This window comes from Bos grunniens, chromosome 8 (assembly GCF_055505025.1).
Source record: "Bos grunniens cultivar Pamir isolate PY7600 chromosome 8, Bosgru_T2T1.0, whole genome shotgun sequence".
NCBI classification, from domain to species: domain Eukaryota; kingdom Metazoa; phylum Chordata; class Mammalia; order Artiodactyla; family Bovidae; genus Bos; species Bos grunniens.
The window spans coordinates 5,019,935-5,039,229 of record NC_141172.1 but is presented as its reverse complement, the minus strand read 5'-3'; the positions used below and the strand labels follow the sequence as shown (position 1 = coordinate 5,039,229).

Below are 19,295 nucleotides of genomic sequence, written 5' to 3'. Positions count from 1 at the left end.
TCTTTATGTGAAATAGGAAATTTCTTATTTGTAAATCCAACTATTTAGACATTTAAGAAATATTGAAAAGTAATGATTTATAATGAGTATTTAAAGTAGCTCATTCATGTCGCTCAACACAGACTGGTGATTTAACACTGCTTACTCAGGAAGACACTTTATAGAATCTCCTTTGCTTCAAATGAAAATGTTTAAAGCAGAATGCTTTTTTGAGACCTCCAGACTCCTTTGTGTTCTTCCCATCTTCCCCTGCGTGTCATCCATCCATCTAAATGGTGTATGAACCATTCTTTATCACATATATTGTTTCCACAGCATGTGCTGTTTGAATCCTTAGTGCCATAGAATTACTGAAAGCAGTAGAGCAGTGTGTTCCTTTAGAATAATACTTTATTTGATGTTTAACTTGTTACATAGGGATGTTTTGATTAAAGATGATTAATATACTTTATAGATAATTTTATATTAGATGTACCAGTAGGTATTAAAAGCAATCTTTAGCATTCTTTTGTGGAAAAGTTCTACTTTTTTGAAAAGAGAACAAGATATTACAATAACAGAAAAGTATTGTTCTCAGAAATGTTAATAATTAACTTGATAGAGCTTTTGGTAATTAATATAATCTATGCTGCCTTCTAAGTGGAAGTGCCTTTGTGCTGTTACAACAGTTACGTTTAGACTGCCACTGTATCTCTTTTTTTTAAAAAATGAAAATTATATCTAAAATATGTCAGAAAAGTTTCTCAGATTTTTGCATTAGAGAAAAGGGAATGAGTCAGGATATACATACTGCTTGACAATTAAAAGATGCCTTTATATATTCAATATATTATCTCAGTTAAGACTGATAGCAATCCTGTAATATAGATAGGAGTGATTTCCTGCATTTTATAGGAAACCAAATATCAGAAACCTTGTTTGAAATATCTGAGGTCACACAGCATATTGTGTAATTGGAACTCCAACTTTAAATTCACTCTCCAAAATAGCTGTGTCAAGAAAACCTGCACAGTTCTCTCATGCAGACCTCATATAGGCCACATTCTCTAGTCTCAGCATAATAAAACTAGACATTAATTTTAAAAACCAGAAGGCCTAAATAATTAGATTAAAAAAAGAAAGAACTCTTCTAAATTATTTGGTCAATGTGTAAAAAAAAAGTACTATTGTTATTGTCACTGTTATTTTAATAGAAATAAGGATAGTAGTTAGGAGATTAAACAACTGATGGTTTTTAAAAATATTTTTAAAATATTTTAAAGAAATTATATCATTATTCTCACAAATTTGAAATATTATAAAATTATTATATTGTAACTTTTAACATTATTAATATTATAAAATTATCTCCAGCAATCAAAATTAAATCACATTATTTCCTGTACTTTGATTTTTAATGAGTAAACCACTTTTAATGTAGTTTGCATTTATGCTGTTTATTAGACCCAGGAAGAGGCACACATCAATTCTTTTGTATTTATACCTCCACTCGATTATTGATGTATCCTAAGTAAATAGCCTACACATTAATATAATTTGTATACTTAAAGATTTGTATTCCTTGATTCTCTCTTCTTTTGATCTGTATAGTGTGTTCCACAAAGTCAGAGGTGATTCAGAGGTCATAGAGTTTTAATAATTAGTTGGATTTCCTTAAATCTAAAATAGTTACTATTTGTCAAATGTCACTAGACTTGCTGTGTCCTTGGTCACCCTCTTTAGAGTGTTTATTAGAGTGTCTAGTTATTTAAAGAACTTTATTGTGGCATCATTTAGATATTATAAAATTCACTTGTTTTAAGTGTACAGTACTCTGCCTCCCACCTTTTTTAGTTAATTGTAGATACACATGCAGTTGTGAGAAATATAGCAAGAGATCTCTTGTACACTTTGCTTAGTTTCCCTGGGTAGTGTGACATATTACAAAATCATAATATACTGTCATAACCAGGATATTGAAATCAGCATATCTCACCTATCTTATTCAGAATTCTGCAGTTTATTTTTGCTCACATGTGTATGTGCATGTATGAGATTCTGAGCAGATTCACATATCCAGTACCACAGTCAAGACACTGAACAGTTCAAACACCACTGGGACGGATCCCTGGTGCTGCCATTTAAAACTACAGCCACTTCCCTTCTGGATAGTGATGCTGAATGTCTATCATGTAATTATGTACAATTTGTATATCCTCTTTGGCAAAGTATCTGTTCATGTCTTATGTCCTTTTTTAATTGAATTGTTTGATTTTTTTTTTTTTGCTGTTGTGTTTGAGATATTTTCTCTCCATCTGTAGCTTGTGTTTTTGTTTTCTTCATATGGACTTTTCAAAGAGCAAATGTTTTTAATATCGATGAGGTTGACTTTACCAACTTTTACTTTTATAGTTTGTACTTTTGATGAACTCTTTGCCTAGATGTAGACCCCTAAGATCTCCTTCTCTATGTTTTTCTAAAAGTTGTATTCTTTTATTTTATGTTTTTAACTTTACAATATTGTATTAGTTTTGCTATATATCAACGTGAATCTGCCACAGGTATACACATGTTCCCCATCCTGAACCCTCCTCCCTCCTCCCTCCCCGTACCATCCCTCTGGGTCATCCCAGTGCACCAGCCCCAAGCATCCAGTATTGTGCATCGAACCTGGATTGGCGACTCATTTCATATATGATATTATACATGTTTCACAGCAATCAGAGCAGAAAAAGAAATAAAAGGAATCCAAATTGGAAAAGAAGAAGTAAAACTCACTGTTTGCAGATAACATGATCCTCTACATAGAAAACCCTAAAGACTCCACCAGAAAATTACTAGAACTAATCAATGAATATAGTAAAGTTGCAGGATATAAAATCAACACACAGAAATCCCTTGCATTCCTATACACTAATAATGAGAAAACAGAAAGAGATATTAAGGAAACAATTCCATTCACCATTGCAATGAAAAGAATAAAATACTTAGGAATATATCTACCTAAAGAAACTAAAGATCTGTATATAGAAAACTGTAAAACACTGGTGAAAGAAATCAAAGAGGACACTAATAGGTGGAGAAATAGACCATGTTCATGGATTGGAAGAATCAATATAGTGAAAATGAGTATACTACCCAAAGCAATTTATAGATTCAATGCAATCCCTATCAAGCTACCAATGGTATTCTTCACAGAGCTAGAACAAATAATTTCACAATTTGTATGGAAATACAAAAAACCTCGAATAGCCCAAGCAATCTTGAGAAAGAAGAATGGAACTGGAGGAATCAACCTGCCTGACTTCAGGCTCTACTACGAAGCCACAGTCATTAAAAGTTGTATTCTTTCATGTTTTGCATTTTAAGTCTATGATCTAGTCTGATGATTTTTTGAAAGATGTGGAATTTAGATAAGGTTGATCTAATTCAGTTTTGCTTGTTGTTTACCATTTAAAGATTCATTCAGTCAACAAATATTGCTGAGTGCTTTGTAGGTCTGAGGCACTGTGTTTGGTACTGGATTTTTCCTCGTAGCCTATTGGGTTGAATCATTCCCCCGTCTTAGTACTTACAGGCAGTTCTTACTCTACATGGTACCATGTAAACTGAAATGTGTGCTTTTTAGAACCATGGCCTTGCTATGCAAAGTCCCATAGAACTGTTATTCAGTAGTTAGCATGGTCCTGTATAAGAACTACCTGTATATATATTTTAATTTGTATTTCTTACAGTAATAAAGCACAATATGATAGGTGAGTTCCAAAATTATTGTTGTCTTAAGGAACATATGTTTGAGTAATTCATATTTTATAATCAAGAAATATGCTTAAAAATACAGATCTCAACAGTTGTAAATTGATTTCAGAGATCTAAGAAATTAGCATTCTATACATAAAGCTGTTTATAATTCAGGTTCCTAGGAATGTGAAAATGTCATAAAGATCTATAGTAGAAATTTCCTGTTAATTAATTTAGTTTGTGATACTGCAAAAAGGACTTTTGATATATTGAATCTTCCCATGAAGTCATAAAGTTTCCATTTCTAGAAATATATCTGTAGTGATTAAAGATGATGATAGTACTGATACTGAACTGCCAAAATGGTCTCTCTCTTATCACTGACTGATGACTATATACTTGACTTTATTTGTCAAACTGTGTCAATCTAAGCAAAGTTAGTTTCTTCTAACTTTATATATTTACTAGATGTTAGTTTTCTTTCTCCTAGCAAAAGTAAATGGCATCTCCAAATTCACAGATCCTAAGTTCATGAAATTTAGAACCAGGATTGTAACTGTTCAGATCATTATGTCTAGAATAATCAGGTATACTCTGAAATGGAAGAACCAAAATAAGAGTTTCTTTTAAAGGGGATTGAATGGTGACTACAAAACTACCTGTGATGGTAAATTACCTATATATTAGGTTCTCTTAACCCCTCTAAGTTCTTTGGAGTAAGAGTTATTCACTGTTTTCCTGATGAGGAAAATAAGGACCACAGACTGTAGTCTAATCAGATTCTGTGTAGGCGTTTGAAGTAGATCTTTTTTCACATCAAAGCCTATGTGCTTTCCACAAGAACAGTAGCTTGAAAGAGAAACTGCAGCTGGAAGCAATGGTGGAGGTAATAAGCAGCTGCAGAGGTAAAAGAGATGAGAGTTAGTGATGAAGAAACAGACGGTAAATTGTCTTTGCCAGTTCTGCACATAGGGCTCAGCGGTTAGGAATAAAAGCTTTGGACTCAGACCTGAGTTTGAATCTTTAGTTTACCACTTGTCAGCTCTGAGATTTTGGTCAAAGTTGCTTAACACCTCTGAGTCACTATTTCCTCAGCTGTAAAATAGGTAGAATAATATCTAATATCTACCTGTTAAGGTTGTTTTGAGGACAGAAATGGCATAATGCAATTAAAGCTTCCACAGTGCTTGGCACAGAGTAAGTATTAAATAAATTGTGGTTTATAGTACAAAAACAATATTATTGTTTAATATTTGTATTTAAATATATTTAAAATATTGTGTACATAGTATTACACACAAAAGGAGGGAACACAGCCAGTAATCCCAAGCCTTAAATCTGCTCACACAAAATTAAAGGGTTTTCCCTTCTACTTTCATTAAGAAACATTTCTTCTCCCTTTAAAAAAAAATTTTTATCACAAATGGCAAAAATAATTCTTACTGTTTTAATGTTTGCCTTGACAAGGGTCACTTAACTACTCTTAAACCGTGATGCTGAACTTTTATCTCCTTAGTGATGGTTTTCAGTCTGTATGACACTAAGCTCAAAGAACAGTACTTCATAAACTTCAGTTCAGTTCAGTCTCTCAGTCGTGTCCGACTCTTTGAGACCTTATGAATCGCAGCATGCCAGGCCTGCCTGTCCATCACCAACTCCCGGAGTTCACTCAAACTCACGTCCATCGAGTCGGTGATGCCATACAGCCATCTCATCCTCTGTCGTCCCCTTCTCCTCCTGCCCCCAATCCCTCCCAGCATCAGGGTCTTTTCCAATGAGTCAACTCTTTGCATGAGGTGGCCAAAGTACTGGAGTCTCAGCTTCAGCATCAGTCCTTCCAATGAACACCCAGAACTGATCTCCTTTAGGATGGACTGGTTGGATCTCCTTGCAGTCCAAGGGACTCGCAGGAGTCTTCTCCAACACCACAGTTCAAAAAGCATCAATTCTTCGGTGCTCAGCTTTCTTCACAGTCCAACTCTCACATCCATACATGACCACTGAAAAAACCATAGCCTTGACTAGAAGAACCTTTGTTGCAAAGTAATATCTCTGTTTTTCAATATACTATCTAGGTCGGTCATAACTTTCCTTCCAAGGAGTAAAGGTCTTTTAATTTCATGGCTGCAGTCACCATCTGCAGTGATTTTGGAGCCCCCCAAAATAAATAAAGTCTGACACTGTTTCCACTGTTTCCCCATCTATTTGCCATGAAGTGATGGGACCAGATGTCATGATTTTCGTTTTCTGAATGTTGAGCTTTAAACCAACTTTTTCACTCTCCTCTTTCACTTTCATCAAGAGGCTTTTTAGTTCCTCTTCACTTTCTGCCATAAGGGTGGTGTCATCTGCACATCTGAAGTTATTGATATTTCTCCCGGCAATCTTGATTCCAGCCCAGCGTTTCTCATGATGTACTCTGCATAGAAATTAAATAAGCAGGGTGACAATATATAGCCTTAACATACTCCTTTTCCTTTTTGGAACCAGTCTGTTGTTCCATGTCCAGTTCTAACTGTTGCTTCCTGACCTGCATATAGGTTTCTCAAGAGGCTTAAACTTAGTGCATATCAAACTCGGTTATTTTCCAATTTCACATGCTTGGATTCCTTAATCAGAAGATTTCTGTTTACAGAAAGGTTGTGAGATTAATAAAAATAATTGGTGCATACCTTTTATCCTGGTAGCTCAGACAGTAAAGAACCTGCCTGCAATGCAGGAGACCTGAGTTCGATCCCTGGGTCAGAAAGGTCACCTGGAGAAGGAATGGCAACCAACTCCAGTATTCTTGCCTGGAGAATTCCATGAACAGAGGAGCATGGCAGGCTACAGACCATGTGGTCACAAAGAGTCAGACAGGACTGCCAGACTAACACTTTTCACCTTTTACTCAGATTCACAAATTTTAAACATTTTGCAACATGCTTTAACATTCTCTCTGTGTGGAGATTGACATTCCTGTTTTTCTGAACCATTTGAGACTAGGTTGTATATGTTATGCCTTAACAATTCAGTATTTTTCCTAAGAACAAGAATATATTAAAAAGTTCATTTGGGTTTTTCTTTAACATCTAACATTACAAGCTTTTTGGCCAACCCAGTATTCTGGCAAAGCCACTACACAGTTATCAAATTCATTAAAGTTAACATTGATGTAAGTATTTTTACCCAATCTTAGGCTGTATATCTAGTTTTTTAGTTATTCCAGTAATGTCCTTTATAGCACTTTTTTCCGTATATGATCCAGTCCACACATTGAATTTAGATGTCATGTTTTTCAGTCTCCTTTAGTCTGGAATTATTCCTTTCTTCAGCTTCATGGCATTGGCAATTTTGAAAGAAAAAAAAAAAAAAGATTGTAGACTCGGGTTTCTCTGATATTCCTCATGATTAGATAAATGTTATACATTTTTGGCCAAAATACTGTATAATTGTTATGTCCTTCTCAGGGTCCAGAGGCACATATGTTCAGAGGCAATATGTCTGTTTGTCTCTTATTGATAAAAGTTAAGTTTGAACACTTGGTTAAATACTATCTGATTTCTTAATTTCTTTTTGTAATTAATGAGTAATTTATAGGGGCAGATACTTTGAGACTCTGTAAACTTTCCATTCTTTATCAAACTCCAGATTCAGCACTCATTGATAATTCTTGCCTGAATTATTTTTTCTATGATTATAGTAAAATGATAATTTTTCTAACTCCTTATTATTCAGAATTTTACTATAAGGAAGAGCTTTCCTTTCTTCTTTATGTGTTTATTGATCATCAGTGCAGACTCACTCATGGATTCTTCTTTATGTGATAATTGGAGTATCATTCTATAAGTTTTATTACTAAAGTGAAAGTCGTTCAGTAGTTTCAGACTCTTTGCGATCCCACGGACTATGCAGTCCATGGAATTCTCCAGGCCAAAATACTGGAGTGGGTAGCCACTTCTCCAGGGGATCTTCCCAACCCAGGGATTGAACCCAAGTCTCAGGTCTCCCATATTGTAGGCGGATTCTTTACCAGCTGAGCCACAAGGGAAGTCCAAGAATACTGGAGTGGGTAGCCTGTCCCTTCTCCAGCAGATCTTCCTGACCCAGGAATTGAACCAGGGTCTCCTGCACTGCATGCAGATTCTTTACCAACTGAGCTATCAGGGAGCTATTTATTATTGTTTATTATATAGAGAGCTATGTATTACCAAAAGGCTCATCATTTTCGCTCTGTAAAAATATGGTTTTGTCAAAACAAATGAGCTAACATTTTAAAATTATCTGTGAAGTGAACTCTGTATGTAATATTTAATACACCAGCCCTTTGAACTGTGTGTATTACTATTATATTATATGTACATTATCACCTTAAATATGACAGAACCAGAGCTTAGACTGCATGTGTGTGTTAGTCGCTCAGTCATGTCCGACTCTTTGCGACCCCATGGAATTTCCTTCTGGAGTGGATTGAAGTGGAGTGGGTTACCATTTCCTTCTCCAGGGGATCTTCCCAACCCAGGGATCAAACCCAAGTCTCCTGCATTGTGGGCAGGCTCTTTACTGTCTGAGCCATAGGGGAAGTAAATTCCCCAGAGTCCTGTAAGTGCTGACCAGTGGAGTCAGGACTTGAACTCAAGTGTCTGTTCAGCATCAGAGTCCTCAATACCATGCTCCCTCTGTGACTTGCTTCACAACTTCTGCAATGGATCTCATGTCTTTTTTAGTTTAATCACTTTTCTGACAGTTCCATCCACATGCCACACACCTGTTACCCTAAGGAAGACTGTGAGTAGGATGGAGCACTGTGGACACCCTTTCCTTTCTCCAAAGGAGAAATTTATGATATTGATCCTTCTCAAGTGATTTATCATGCTGCGTTCTTCCCCAGAATCCAGAACTGCTTTAAAGGGAAAAAGACATCCCACAATGGTAATTTGCAATATTATTTAGCAGTAGAAGGATAGAAAATGCAGTTTTCTTTGTCTGAATCATGTGTATATGTGCCTCAAACCTCCACCCTCCCCATTAACTTTTTTTTTTTTTTTTAATCCTAAGACCCATCTGCTGGCTTTCCCTCTTTTCTACCTGCTGGATGCTTTCTGAGTTCCTTTATCCAGTGCTCTATTTAAATGATCCCATTTAAGTCCAGAGCCTAGGGAAATCACCCTGATTCTGCGTTCCCTAGCAACATCCCTGAGAAGAATAACAGCTGCCTAACCATATGCCACCATAAAGAGGTAGGGAAGTACATACAAATTGACATTAGATGCCTTAAATCTTGAGACTTCAGACATCATAGTCATCATATTTGATTATTTACCTTTGGTAGTACAAGTGCAAAAGAGAAGAATAAATATAATTATCTAAAATGAGAACAGATATACTGTGATGAGCTTAGCAGTCAGTTCAATTTCTAGATATGTTCTTGCTAAGATCAGCAGAGAAATGGCTATGATAAAAATTTTTAAATGTTTATAAGTCGTGTCAAAATTAAGCTGTACTTATGTTGTAATATGATAGCATATTTAAACCTTAAGGAAACTTAAAGTTCCTTCCAAATTTTTTGTTGATATTCTGTGCTTTTTTCATTGTTAATTTATTGTCTGTGGTTTTGCTTCTTCAGAATGTCTTATAATTGAAATCACACACACGATGTAGCCTTTTCAGATCAGCTGCTCTTACTTAGTAATATATATTTAAGTTTCTTCTGTGTCTTCTCATACCTCATTTCTTTCTAGCACTAAACATTCCTTTGTCTGGATATATCACAGTAAATTTATCCATTCACCTATTCAAGGACAATTTGGTTGCTTACAAGTTTCGGTAATTATGACTAAAGCTACAGGTCCACGTGCAGGTTTTTGCATGGACATGAGTTCTCCACTTATTTGGGTAGATACCAAGGAACATGAATGCTGAAGCATATGGTAAAAGCATGTTTATTTTTGTAAGAAACTGTCAAACTGTCTTCCAAAGTGACTGTATTGCTTTGAGTTTCCACATCTTTCCAATATTTGGTGTTATCAGTTTGGTATCTCAATCATTCTAATAGAAAATTAGAATTTAATTATTATAGCTTAAGTACTACTTTAGGAACTGCTACCATAATGGTAATATGTGTTATAAAGAGGAAAAGTTACTACCTTTTGTGGTTTCTTTGAAAAAACAAGTTTTCCTACATTTAAAAATTATTAATATGTTCCTTCTCTCTATACCTCCCCCTTCCCCCCCCGCCCCCCACCTCACCCAATCTCTTGATAGCTTAAGCTTTTGGATTTCCAAGGACGAAGAGTGAAAAATTATCCTGGACTGTTTTTCCTGTTTTAATCAACAAGTAGTCATTATCCAAAAAATAACCAACAATTCAGTAAATATACATGCTTTTTTAAATATTGAAAAAATAGCCTTTGATATTCTTTCAAATTCCATTCAGTTTTCAAATTTATTTGAAATATTTCAATTTTCAAAAATTATTCCTGATAATTTTCAGAATTTCTGGTCACCAATAGTCTGGTGGAGGGGTTGCTTTTTTTATTTTGATTACTACTCTTTATTGTAAACAGCCAATTAAAACAAAGCCATATTTTAAGGTTAGGTCATGCAATGAAATTTAATGATTTTGAACAAAAACCGGTTTCTTCCTCCAAATTTTTAAAACTCATACACATTAGTAGAAAAATTGGGTTTTTAAAACAGGAATATTTTATTTGTAAAAGAGATCTTGGAAATAATTTATGTTAGTTAAAAACACTTCCTGGTTTCATTTTTCTCAATGAATTTATTTGCCCTAGGAAAGTTACTTATTTGCAAAACCAAATGAAATGGAAAGGCTAGACCAGTAGCCTTCTAAATATTTGCATATAAGGAAGTCTGGTATTTGTAACAGATAAAGGTAGAACTGCTCTGGTGGGAGGTGGAGTGGAGGCAAGAGAGACTGGACCACCCCTCCCTTTCTCCTGCCTTTTCCCAGGGACCTCTGAGGAGTCCATAGGACCATATGGAGAAGAACTGGAAAATTGATTTCAAGATTTGTATTTAAAGCAGCAACAGAACCAAATAGTCATCACTGAGCTCTCTATCGTGGAGTTCTAGGTGTCTAATTTATAAGATTTCTGAATTAGACTTCAGGGCCTATGTTACATTTTATTACAGCCTACAACTTAAGAGCAGACTGGCAAGAATTAAACGAAAAGCCTGTTTCACAGCTGTTATGCATCTGGGAATTTGGTTAAAAGGGGCTAGCTTAGCTTAGCCTGGGTTGTGATAAAAAGCAGTGTGTAGGGACCTTTTAAATGAAGTCCTGTGCTCTGATCAGAGTTGTATTTAATACTGGCCCATAAGTCCACATAATTATAATTTTGTAAGAGTCTTTAGGACGTCAGTAACTTTTAAATCTTACCTTGTGAAAAATGATTATGTCACCTGTGGATTTTAAAAGCAGTTAGCAAACTGAGATAAAGGTGATAATCAAACCAAATAGTTCTCCAAATCCAAGTTTCATGCTTACAATGTTCTGACTGTTCTTTGTAATTTGCTATTCTATTTAATATGTTTTTAATGTTAAAACATGTTAATTCTGATAAACGAATGCTTCATGTAGACCTGTAGTACTGCAGGGAAAGGTGGATTACTTTCTTAATAGAGCCTTACTCCATTCTGGCTTTTCTCCCAGGCTTGCAGATGGGTCAGGGGCTGTGGAGAGTGGCCAGAAACCAGCAGCTACAGCAGGAAGGCTACGGTGAGCAAGGCTACCTCAGCAGAGAGCAGAGCAGGAGGGTGGCTGCCAGCAACATGTCTCACACCAGTCATCGCAAACACGTCCAGGGGGGCATCGACATATATCATCTTCTGAAGACAAGAAAGTCTAAAGAACAGGAAGGATTCATTAATTTGGAAATGCTGCCTCCCGAACTAAGCTTTACCATCTTGTCCTACCTGAATGCCACTGACCTCTGCTTAGCTTCCTGCGTTTGGCAGGACCTGGCCAATGATGAACTTCTCTGGCAAGGGTAAGTTCAACTTACCATATTTGACCCAGATATCACCAAGTATAACCTTGCCTAAATGCTTTTTTTTTTTTTGGAGGGTGGAGTGCTGCTTTTTTCCATTTTAATATTCCCATCAAACTTAATTTATGGTCCTATATTTAAACTTTGTAAAAAAAAGTTTATTTCTATGCTTATTAGAACAGGATTTAAATCTGGATTGTTCATTTCTAAGAGAAATGCTTCCTTTATGCCTATATCTCTGACTCTTGGATTTTTTTTTCCTTGATAAATTAAAGACTGGATTAGTTTTTGTATTTTAATTTAGGGGAGGTTCTGTTGCTTTTACATAGCTTAGTAATAAAAGTCAAAAGCTATGGGACTAGAGTAAAGAGGCTGCTAAAATGATAATTTTCTAAACAAGTTACTAAACTCCGTTACAGAATCATCTCATTTGGCTGGGAAAAAAAAATGCAATGATATAAATTAACTATGAAGAAGATATTCCCATGTAAAAGTGAATATTCTACCCACTTTCCTCAGAAATTTTGATGTTATAGGCTGAGACAGTAACTTTCTTGTTTTCCTGCAAGCTCTCTCTCTCTCTGTGCCTGTGTGTGTAAAAGAGAGAAAAGAAGGAAATTTGGAAGTTTGAGTCAAAAATTAATAATACCAGAAAGTGAAACTATGGTATCCATCCAGAATTTCTAGGAATTGTAACAAGATGAAAGGTTAGCTTTCAAATAATAACCAGTAGCTAATGCCCCTGAACAAAATTGGAAACAAGTGTCCCAATGTGTATTAATAGAAACAGTGTGTTTTGAGGTATTTCAAGTATTACAGATTTTGTAAAAAGTCATGTTTAGCTCTGATAGTAAAGAACCAGTGTTTTAAAGCAATATCCTAACATATACTAATCTTAATGTTGCAACTTTTCATTGAAGTATTAAAGTTACAGCATTACAGTTTCTCCCTCTGCCCAGCAGTTCCCCCACCCCCCACTCAATTATATTTCACAATGGAGCACATAGTTGTTTAATTCTGTTTAGACTCTTGGTTAGTACTGCAAGCTCGAGAGTAAGTTCCTTTGATTCAGATCCTGCCTCTACACAAATTAGCTGTGTGACCATGGGCAGCTTTTTTATGGTGTCTGTGTTTCTTTATCTGTAGTGCCAAATCATAGGATGGTTGTAAAGATTAAGCAAATTAATACTATTAAAATGCTTTAAATAGTGCCTGGCATCTGTTAAGCACTTGGTAAATGTTAGCTGTTATCATTGTCATCATTTATGTTTAACTTCAGTGGGACTCGAATATTACCAATCTTTGTAATTCACATTTATTAAGTGTTGTCAGAATTGCTAAATTGAAGGCGTTTGTCTGTTTTACTCTAGTAAATAAATAAAGCAAGCATAAAATTAAGCAGTTTATACTTCAGAGCTGTAAAATCCAATTTTATATCATTTCATATCACTATTTTATCATGTACATACATCTTTAACTTAGAAGATTCAATCTGGTCATGTTTTCTCATCTGATTTTTATCATACTTACAGGCTGTGTAAATCCACTTGGGGTCACTGTTCCATTTACAACAAGAACCCACCTCTAGGATTTTCTTTCAGAAAATTGTACATGCAGCTGGATGAAGGCAGTCTCACCTTTAATGCCAACCCAGATGAGGTAAGTGAAGAATTTGAACATTTGTAACTGTTGAACTTAATTGCTCCAACATAATAAATTTGCAAGTAAAATTATAAGTCTCTTAACATGACTTTTGAATCACTGTGAAGCCCAGTGTTTGGAGTTATTGCTATATGACTTAGTCATTTCTTTCTTCCTTACTATGTCAAGTACTAATCTTGCGATCTGTTCACTTTGTATGGCAGCTTCCATGATGCGCATGCAGCCATCACCTACGTTTGGTTGAGATACCACTACATTATCAGTTGAGAGCACAAAATATATTCATCAGACTTTACCTGCAGCATTTTCTTCATTTCCTCACTTCCATTTAGTTATGATTATCAGAGGATACAAAGGATATTTTTCTAGTTCGTGACACATCAAAATGTCTTTAAATAATGCCTTTAAAAATCTTAATCCCATGATAACATAGAAACAACTTATAGATTGTTATAAAATTGCATAATTTTGCATTAATTATCTGATTCTTTTTTTTCTTAAGACAGTAAGCAAACACAAATAAAGAAGAGGGAGAGTGGGAGAATCAAAAAGCACTGCTTGAAATGAATTAATTATTTAATCCTTTCTTAACATATGAGTGATCAAAATGTGAAGATAGTTCTGTCACTGGCTCCCCTTCTCACCTATTCTTATTTCAATATATTCTGGAAAGGTTCAGATTTTTAGAAATGTTTCTTATTCTTATAAATCTAATAGAAATTACGTAACACTCAGAACTATGACTTTTGGGTGGATCATTTAAGTCTTAGCCCCACAAATACAGTAAAGTGTATATGTTATAAAGCAAATACATTATAAAGAACAGATTTGTTCTCTTCTTTCACCACTTTTATTTTCAATGAATAGAAGACATACTTTTAATGAAAGTAGAATGATTTATTAGAAGTTAAAGTTCAAAGTATACATTTAAAACCAGTATAATATTGATGTTGCCAGTTTAAACAGGTCATATGACTAGTGTTACAATAAGAAATATTTTGCATTAGTATCTTGAGTTAATTGAATGATGATTACTAGAAAATTGAGGCAGAGGGGTATGGTGTTTTACTCTAGATACGTGGGAATCAGGAAAGGCAGCTAGCTATTACAGGCCTGTCTTATTAGGACTAATTTATCAAGTCATACTGGCTCCAGTCATGAATTATGCCAATATTGAGCAAAACTGTCATCCCCAATTCATATCAGTTGCAAATATTACATTATAAGGAAAGTGTAACTCGGTAAGTACTGAGTTGTACCTTTGCAAAGTCAGAAAAGTTGGATATAACTGCTCATATTGATTATGGTAAGTAGTCATTCCTTGCTAAAAGAGTACCATTTTTAAACTAAATTATAAAGTATCCTTTTTATGCAAAAATGAAAATATAGATAGGCCCTTATATACTAGAATATTATATGGGTAGTTTTAAATATCTGAATTGGAAAAGTTAGATGTCAAAATATGTTTCCATCTTTGCAGCTACATATATCAGACTATAGAGTTCTTTTGTACCTCCTCTAGAATATTTGCGGGGGCGGGGGGAGGGGGACAGAGAAAAGAGGTAAGATTAAAGTCCTCTTTATCTGACAATAAACTATAAAAGTCAAATGTTTGCCTAAAGAGGGGATTCAAGTTACTAATTAAAAATAAGATTTTTAGATCTTCAGATTTTTACTTATCCATCCTACCTCCCATTGTTATTGAGAGTTGGCTGTATTTTCTTTCTTTTACTCCCTGGCCTGATTCAAAGATATCCTGGAGCATTCCAGAAGTATTGAATTCACTGTTCTGAAAGGGGCACTTACTGTTGTCAGGCAGCGTGGAACTAAACCATTCAAAGTGACTTTGGTTCCAGAATTCTGCTTCTGTGCTTTTATGAACATCACCCAGGCTCTCAGCAAGCAGCTGTGGCCTAATAACAAAATAGAATTCTCTCTTTACCAGAGTACCCTTAGGACATAAGTAGGCATGGAAGGACACTGAAGTACACTTGTAGGTGCAGGGAAATGAGAAGTATTTTAATTAATATTCCACACTTGCTTTCATTGACTGATAAATAATCAATGTCAGTTTGGTTGCTTAACCAACCAAAATATAATCAAAAGATCATCCTAGTAGATGTTTTTATACAGAACTCACCTACATGAGTCATATTTCAGCCAGGTCTTAGAATGACTCTTGCCATGATTTTTTAGTGCTAGCAATCAGAAAGTACCTATGGAGGTTGATTATTTTTCCCCCTCACTGGAGCACTGTCATCAGATGTGTTATTTGGGTTTATTTAAGCCTGAGAAGTAAACTAATTACGTTTGATGTTATGTTTAAATGTAAGCGGTGTTTATTTTAAGTACCTGAGATAAGATGTATATAATTGTTCAATATTGTAATAAATCTACTTTTCCATAATTTCTAGTTCTGTACTTAACATTTTGATAGCAAGCATCATTAAAATATTATAAAAATAAGAATACTTACAGCCACAGGGAGCAAGATTCTCCAAAGGACATCGTTCATGTCACGGATATGGGTAACCAAACTCCACAGCAGCTGCTGGCAGTGGCTCATGGGGTGGGGGAGAACTTCTGCACAGTCTGTGGTACGATTGTCTAGCACGCTGCTGTTATATGCATGATGTTGTGATCTCAGCTGTTTGAAAGTCTTGATTTTGTGCATGAGCTTGTGTACCTTGTGGCAGGTGACCACATTCTAGTAAAGGAATGTGCTAAAAACCATCTGTTTACATTAGGCCATATTTCCCCTGCATGTACAAGTTACGTGTGTAATTTTATTCCCCAGCATTATTATAATAAAGTAATTTTACGTATCAACCAGTAACTTATTCCATTGAGTAATAAATGTTTTCTTGAGTTATTTGTAAATTTAAAGGATGAAATTGGTAGTGAACATGGTTTAACTTTATAGGCTTATTTTTGTTTCTATATATGTTTATAAATTTTTAAAATAATATCCTCAGTAAAGTGAAGTCGCTCAGTCGTGTCCAACTCTTTGCGACCCCATGGACTGTAGCCCACCAGGCTTCTCTGTCCATGGAATTTTCCAGGCAAGAGTACTGGAGTGGATTGCCATTTCCTTCTCCAGGGGACCTTCCTGACCCAGGGATCAAACCCGGGTCTCCTGCATTGCTGCTGCTGCTAAGTCGCGTCAGTCGTGTCCTACTCTGTGCGACCCCGTAGACGGCAGCCCAACAGTTGCAGGCAGACGCTTTACCGTCTGAGCCATCAGGGAAGCACCAGTATCCTCACTGGGGTCAGGTAAAGAAGATTTTTTAAACACTGTATAAACACATTTTTCCTGTGTTCATGTAGAAAGAGCCACATGCATACAATTATGTGTATTTTATAAGACAGATCTGGGATAAAATCTATTATGAGAAACATTTTAAATTTTACCTAGGCATATATTTAGATGTAAATGTGTAAGCAAATTATTTTCAAGGGATCATCTTCTTTTTGTTGTTGGACCAGCTAAAATACAAACAGGAAATTTGGAGGAGTTCTCCATTATAGAAAAGGACTTGGGTATTTGTATTCAATTTTTACATTGTCTCATGTATAAAATCTTACTTTTTTGGTCCAATATTCAACACCAAAATGTTCACTGCCATGACTTCATACCATAGAAGCAATGATGAACAGTAACTATTTTCCTGGAGGTAGAAAACTCTGATATCATCAGAAAGTGCACATTTCCCAAATGTATTTTTTGGAATAATTATTCCATAAGATAATGGACGTAGTCAAAAGATTTCCCAAGTCTAATAAATTTGATCATGATAAGTTACAGTTAGTTGGCTTATTTAAAGAATAACTTTTCAAAGCCTTTATAATATATTGATTCCCATTGTGAATATCTAAGAAGAAAGTGTTGTGAGTGAGTTTATTTGTCATAGTCTCTTTTTGGCGAGGTGGGGTGGAGGGCTATAAAGTAACATTCTGGGGAACACATTCTGAGGTATGCTAGGGTAGATTATGTGTAGTCTTACTCTGTGTGAATGTGTTTCTAAATGAATTAAATAAACCTGGATTAAATAGTGGATATACCCTTATTCACTGACAGCTATATGATGTTTATTTTACCTATAATCTCCTTTCCTATTTAAAAGTCTATGGATCTATAATTTTTTGTTCTCTTTCCTTTGGTCTGATAGGATTAATTACAAAAAAAAATAATAAAACAGAGTTGAGTCTAGACAACCAAGAGCTTTATTCATGTTCTATATTTTGATTGTAGTCAAACATGTTAAGTTTGGAAAATAAGGGTAGGACATCAAACCTGATAGCAATATTGTATTCAAATAACAACCTGTAGACACTGATTAAGTATTTGTATCACTAACTTGGAACAGATCATTCATCAACATATCCTTGGTGTCTCATTCTCTATACTAACTCTATTAAATCTCCTGCACCAGGGGTATTCCCAGGGAAGATTGACAGGCCACAAAAGATGCTTTTTAGTTTGGCAAATGTACTGCTTTTGGGTGTTTTATCCCAGCTCTGCAGGCCTTGAAGTTTGACTTTATCTTTCCACTGAAGTTAGATCAGTCTCTCAGGAATAAACTTAAGCCATATAGTAGAACCTGAGCCAGTTTGACAGTCAGATGGGTGTACTTTAAACAGTGCCTCATAGCACAGAGAGAGAATGCTTAAGCTCTTAGCTAATGTCACAAACTAAAATATGTCTAGGAATGATTGGGTCCTCACTCCCCTTCACTGTCCTGCTCTACTCAGTACCACATTTTATAATGTACCTGTAGTACCCACTTTCCCTGTGTGGTTCATCTAGGTGTTTTTGGCTTGAAAGAACAAAGAACCTAATAATGGTTTAAGCCGGATAAATTTATTTGCTTCAGAAGACACCCAGAATGGGTATCCCAAAGTTGTTTCAGTGATACAGTGGGAGCTCAATGTGTTGACTGGCTACCACTACTCAAGGCATCACATTCTCATATGAAAGTACCCTCAGCACAAAGATCAGCGGCAAACTCCTCATATTCCTTATGCTGATTAAGGAGAAAAAATTCTTTTCTGGAGCCTTCAGTATGCTTCTGCTCATTTCTTATGACCCAAACTGAATCACATGAACGCCTCTAGACCAGTGGAGAACAGAAGAGAAAGGGTTATGCTATTGGCTTAGACTTAACATGACTTAGCAACTGTGGCTGACATGCTAGAAGCAGTGAAAGAGCAAAACGGCCTTTGAGCAGGCTTCCAAGAGTCTGCAGCACTGTTTTCACTAGTGAGCCACTCGAAAAATGTGTGATTCTACTTCTCTTGTTCCTGGGGCTCTGCTGGTTTAGAGACATTAATAGTCAAGGCAAGAGTATTGACACCAGAGGCACAACAATGCAGATTGCTGGCAGAGACCACCCTCTCGCTGTTTTAGGTCCTCCTGCCACTGAACAAATAGACCTAAAGGGAGGAAGAAAAGGTACAAGCGTAGGTAATTATTCTGTGGTTGAAGTGACTATACTTAATTACCAGAAGGCAGTAGTTACTGCTACACAGTGTGGAAAAACAAAAGAATATAAGCGGAACTCAGGAGATGTCTAGAGTTCCTTCCAGTTCCACTATATTCTATTGTGAAAGTTATTTTTTAAAAAATCCCTGTAGTCCTATATGGGTAGGATTTAAATCCCATCACTTAGATACCTCACTAGATAAAGACCCTCAACAGCCGAGAGCCCAGCTCCATTCCTCAGGAGTTGAGTATAGATTATCCCAAGCTAATCATGTTGCTTTCATTCCCTTTGGCTTCCATGACATCCATGTAGTCCAGTGCCAATCTATGAGACTGGAAGAAAGAATACTGTGTGCTGTATGTGCACGTGTGTACTTCTGGGCATGGGTGTGTAGCAATGTAGTGATAGAAATACCTCTGACCTCCTTGCAGCCATGTAG

The 19,295-nt window shown here is 35.7% G+C and overlaps 1 protein-coding gene across 4 annotated transcripts in view; it reads left to right on the top strand.

Moving 5' to 3' along the window:
• Positions 1 to 19,295, top strand: part of FBXO8 (F-box protein 8) — a 39,493-nt gene that overhangs the window by 4,801 nt on the left and 15,397 nt on the right. The window contains exons 2-4 of one of the 4 annotated variants that reach the window (XM_086414715.1): positions 11,375 to 11,711; positions 13,244 to 13,370; positions 15,852 to 16,045. In XM_086414715.1, coding sequence (XP_086270841.1) covers positions 11,383 to 11,711; positions 13,244 to 13,370; positions 15,852 to 15,905 — 510 coding nt within the window. In that variant the 5' untranslated portion in view covers positions 11,375 to 11,382 and the 3' untranslated portion in view covers positions 15,906 to 16,045. Of the gene's footprint in view, positions 1 to 10,611; positions 10,795 to 11,021; positions 11,163 to 11,374; positions 11,712 to 13,243; positions 13,371 to 15,851; positions 16,046 to 19,295 lie in introns of those variants that run through there. The other 3 variants (XM_086414714.1, XM_086414713.1, XM_086414712.1) reach the window with 3 other exon arrangements.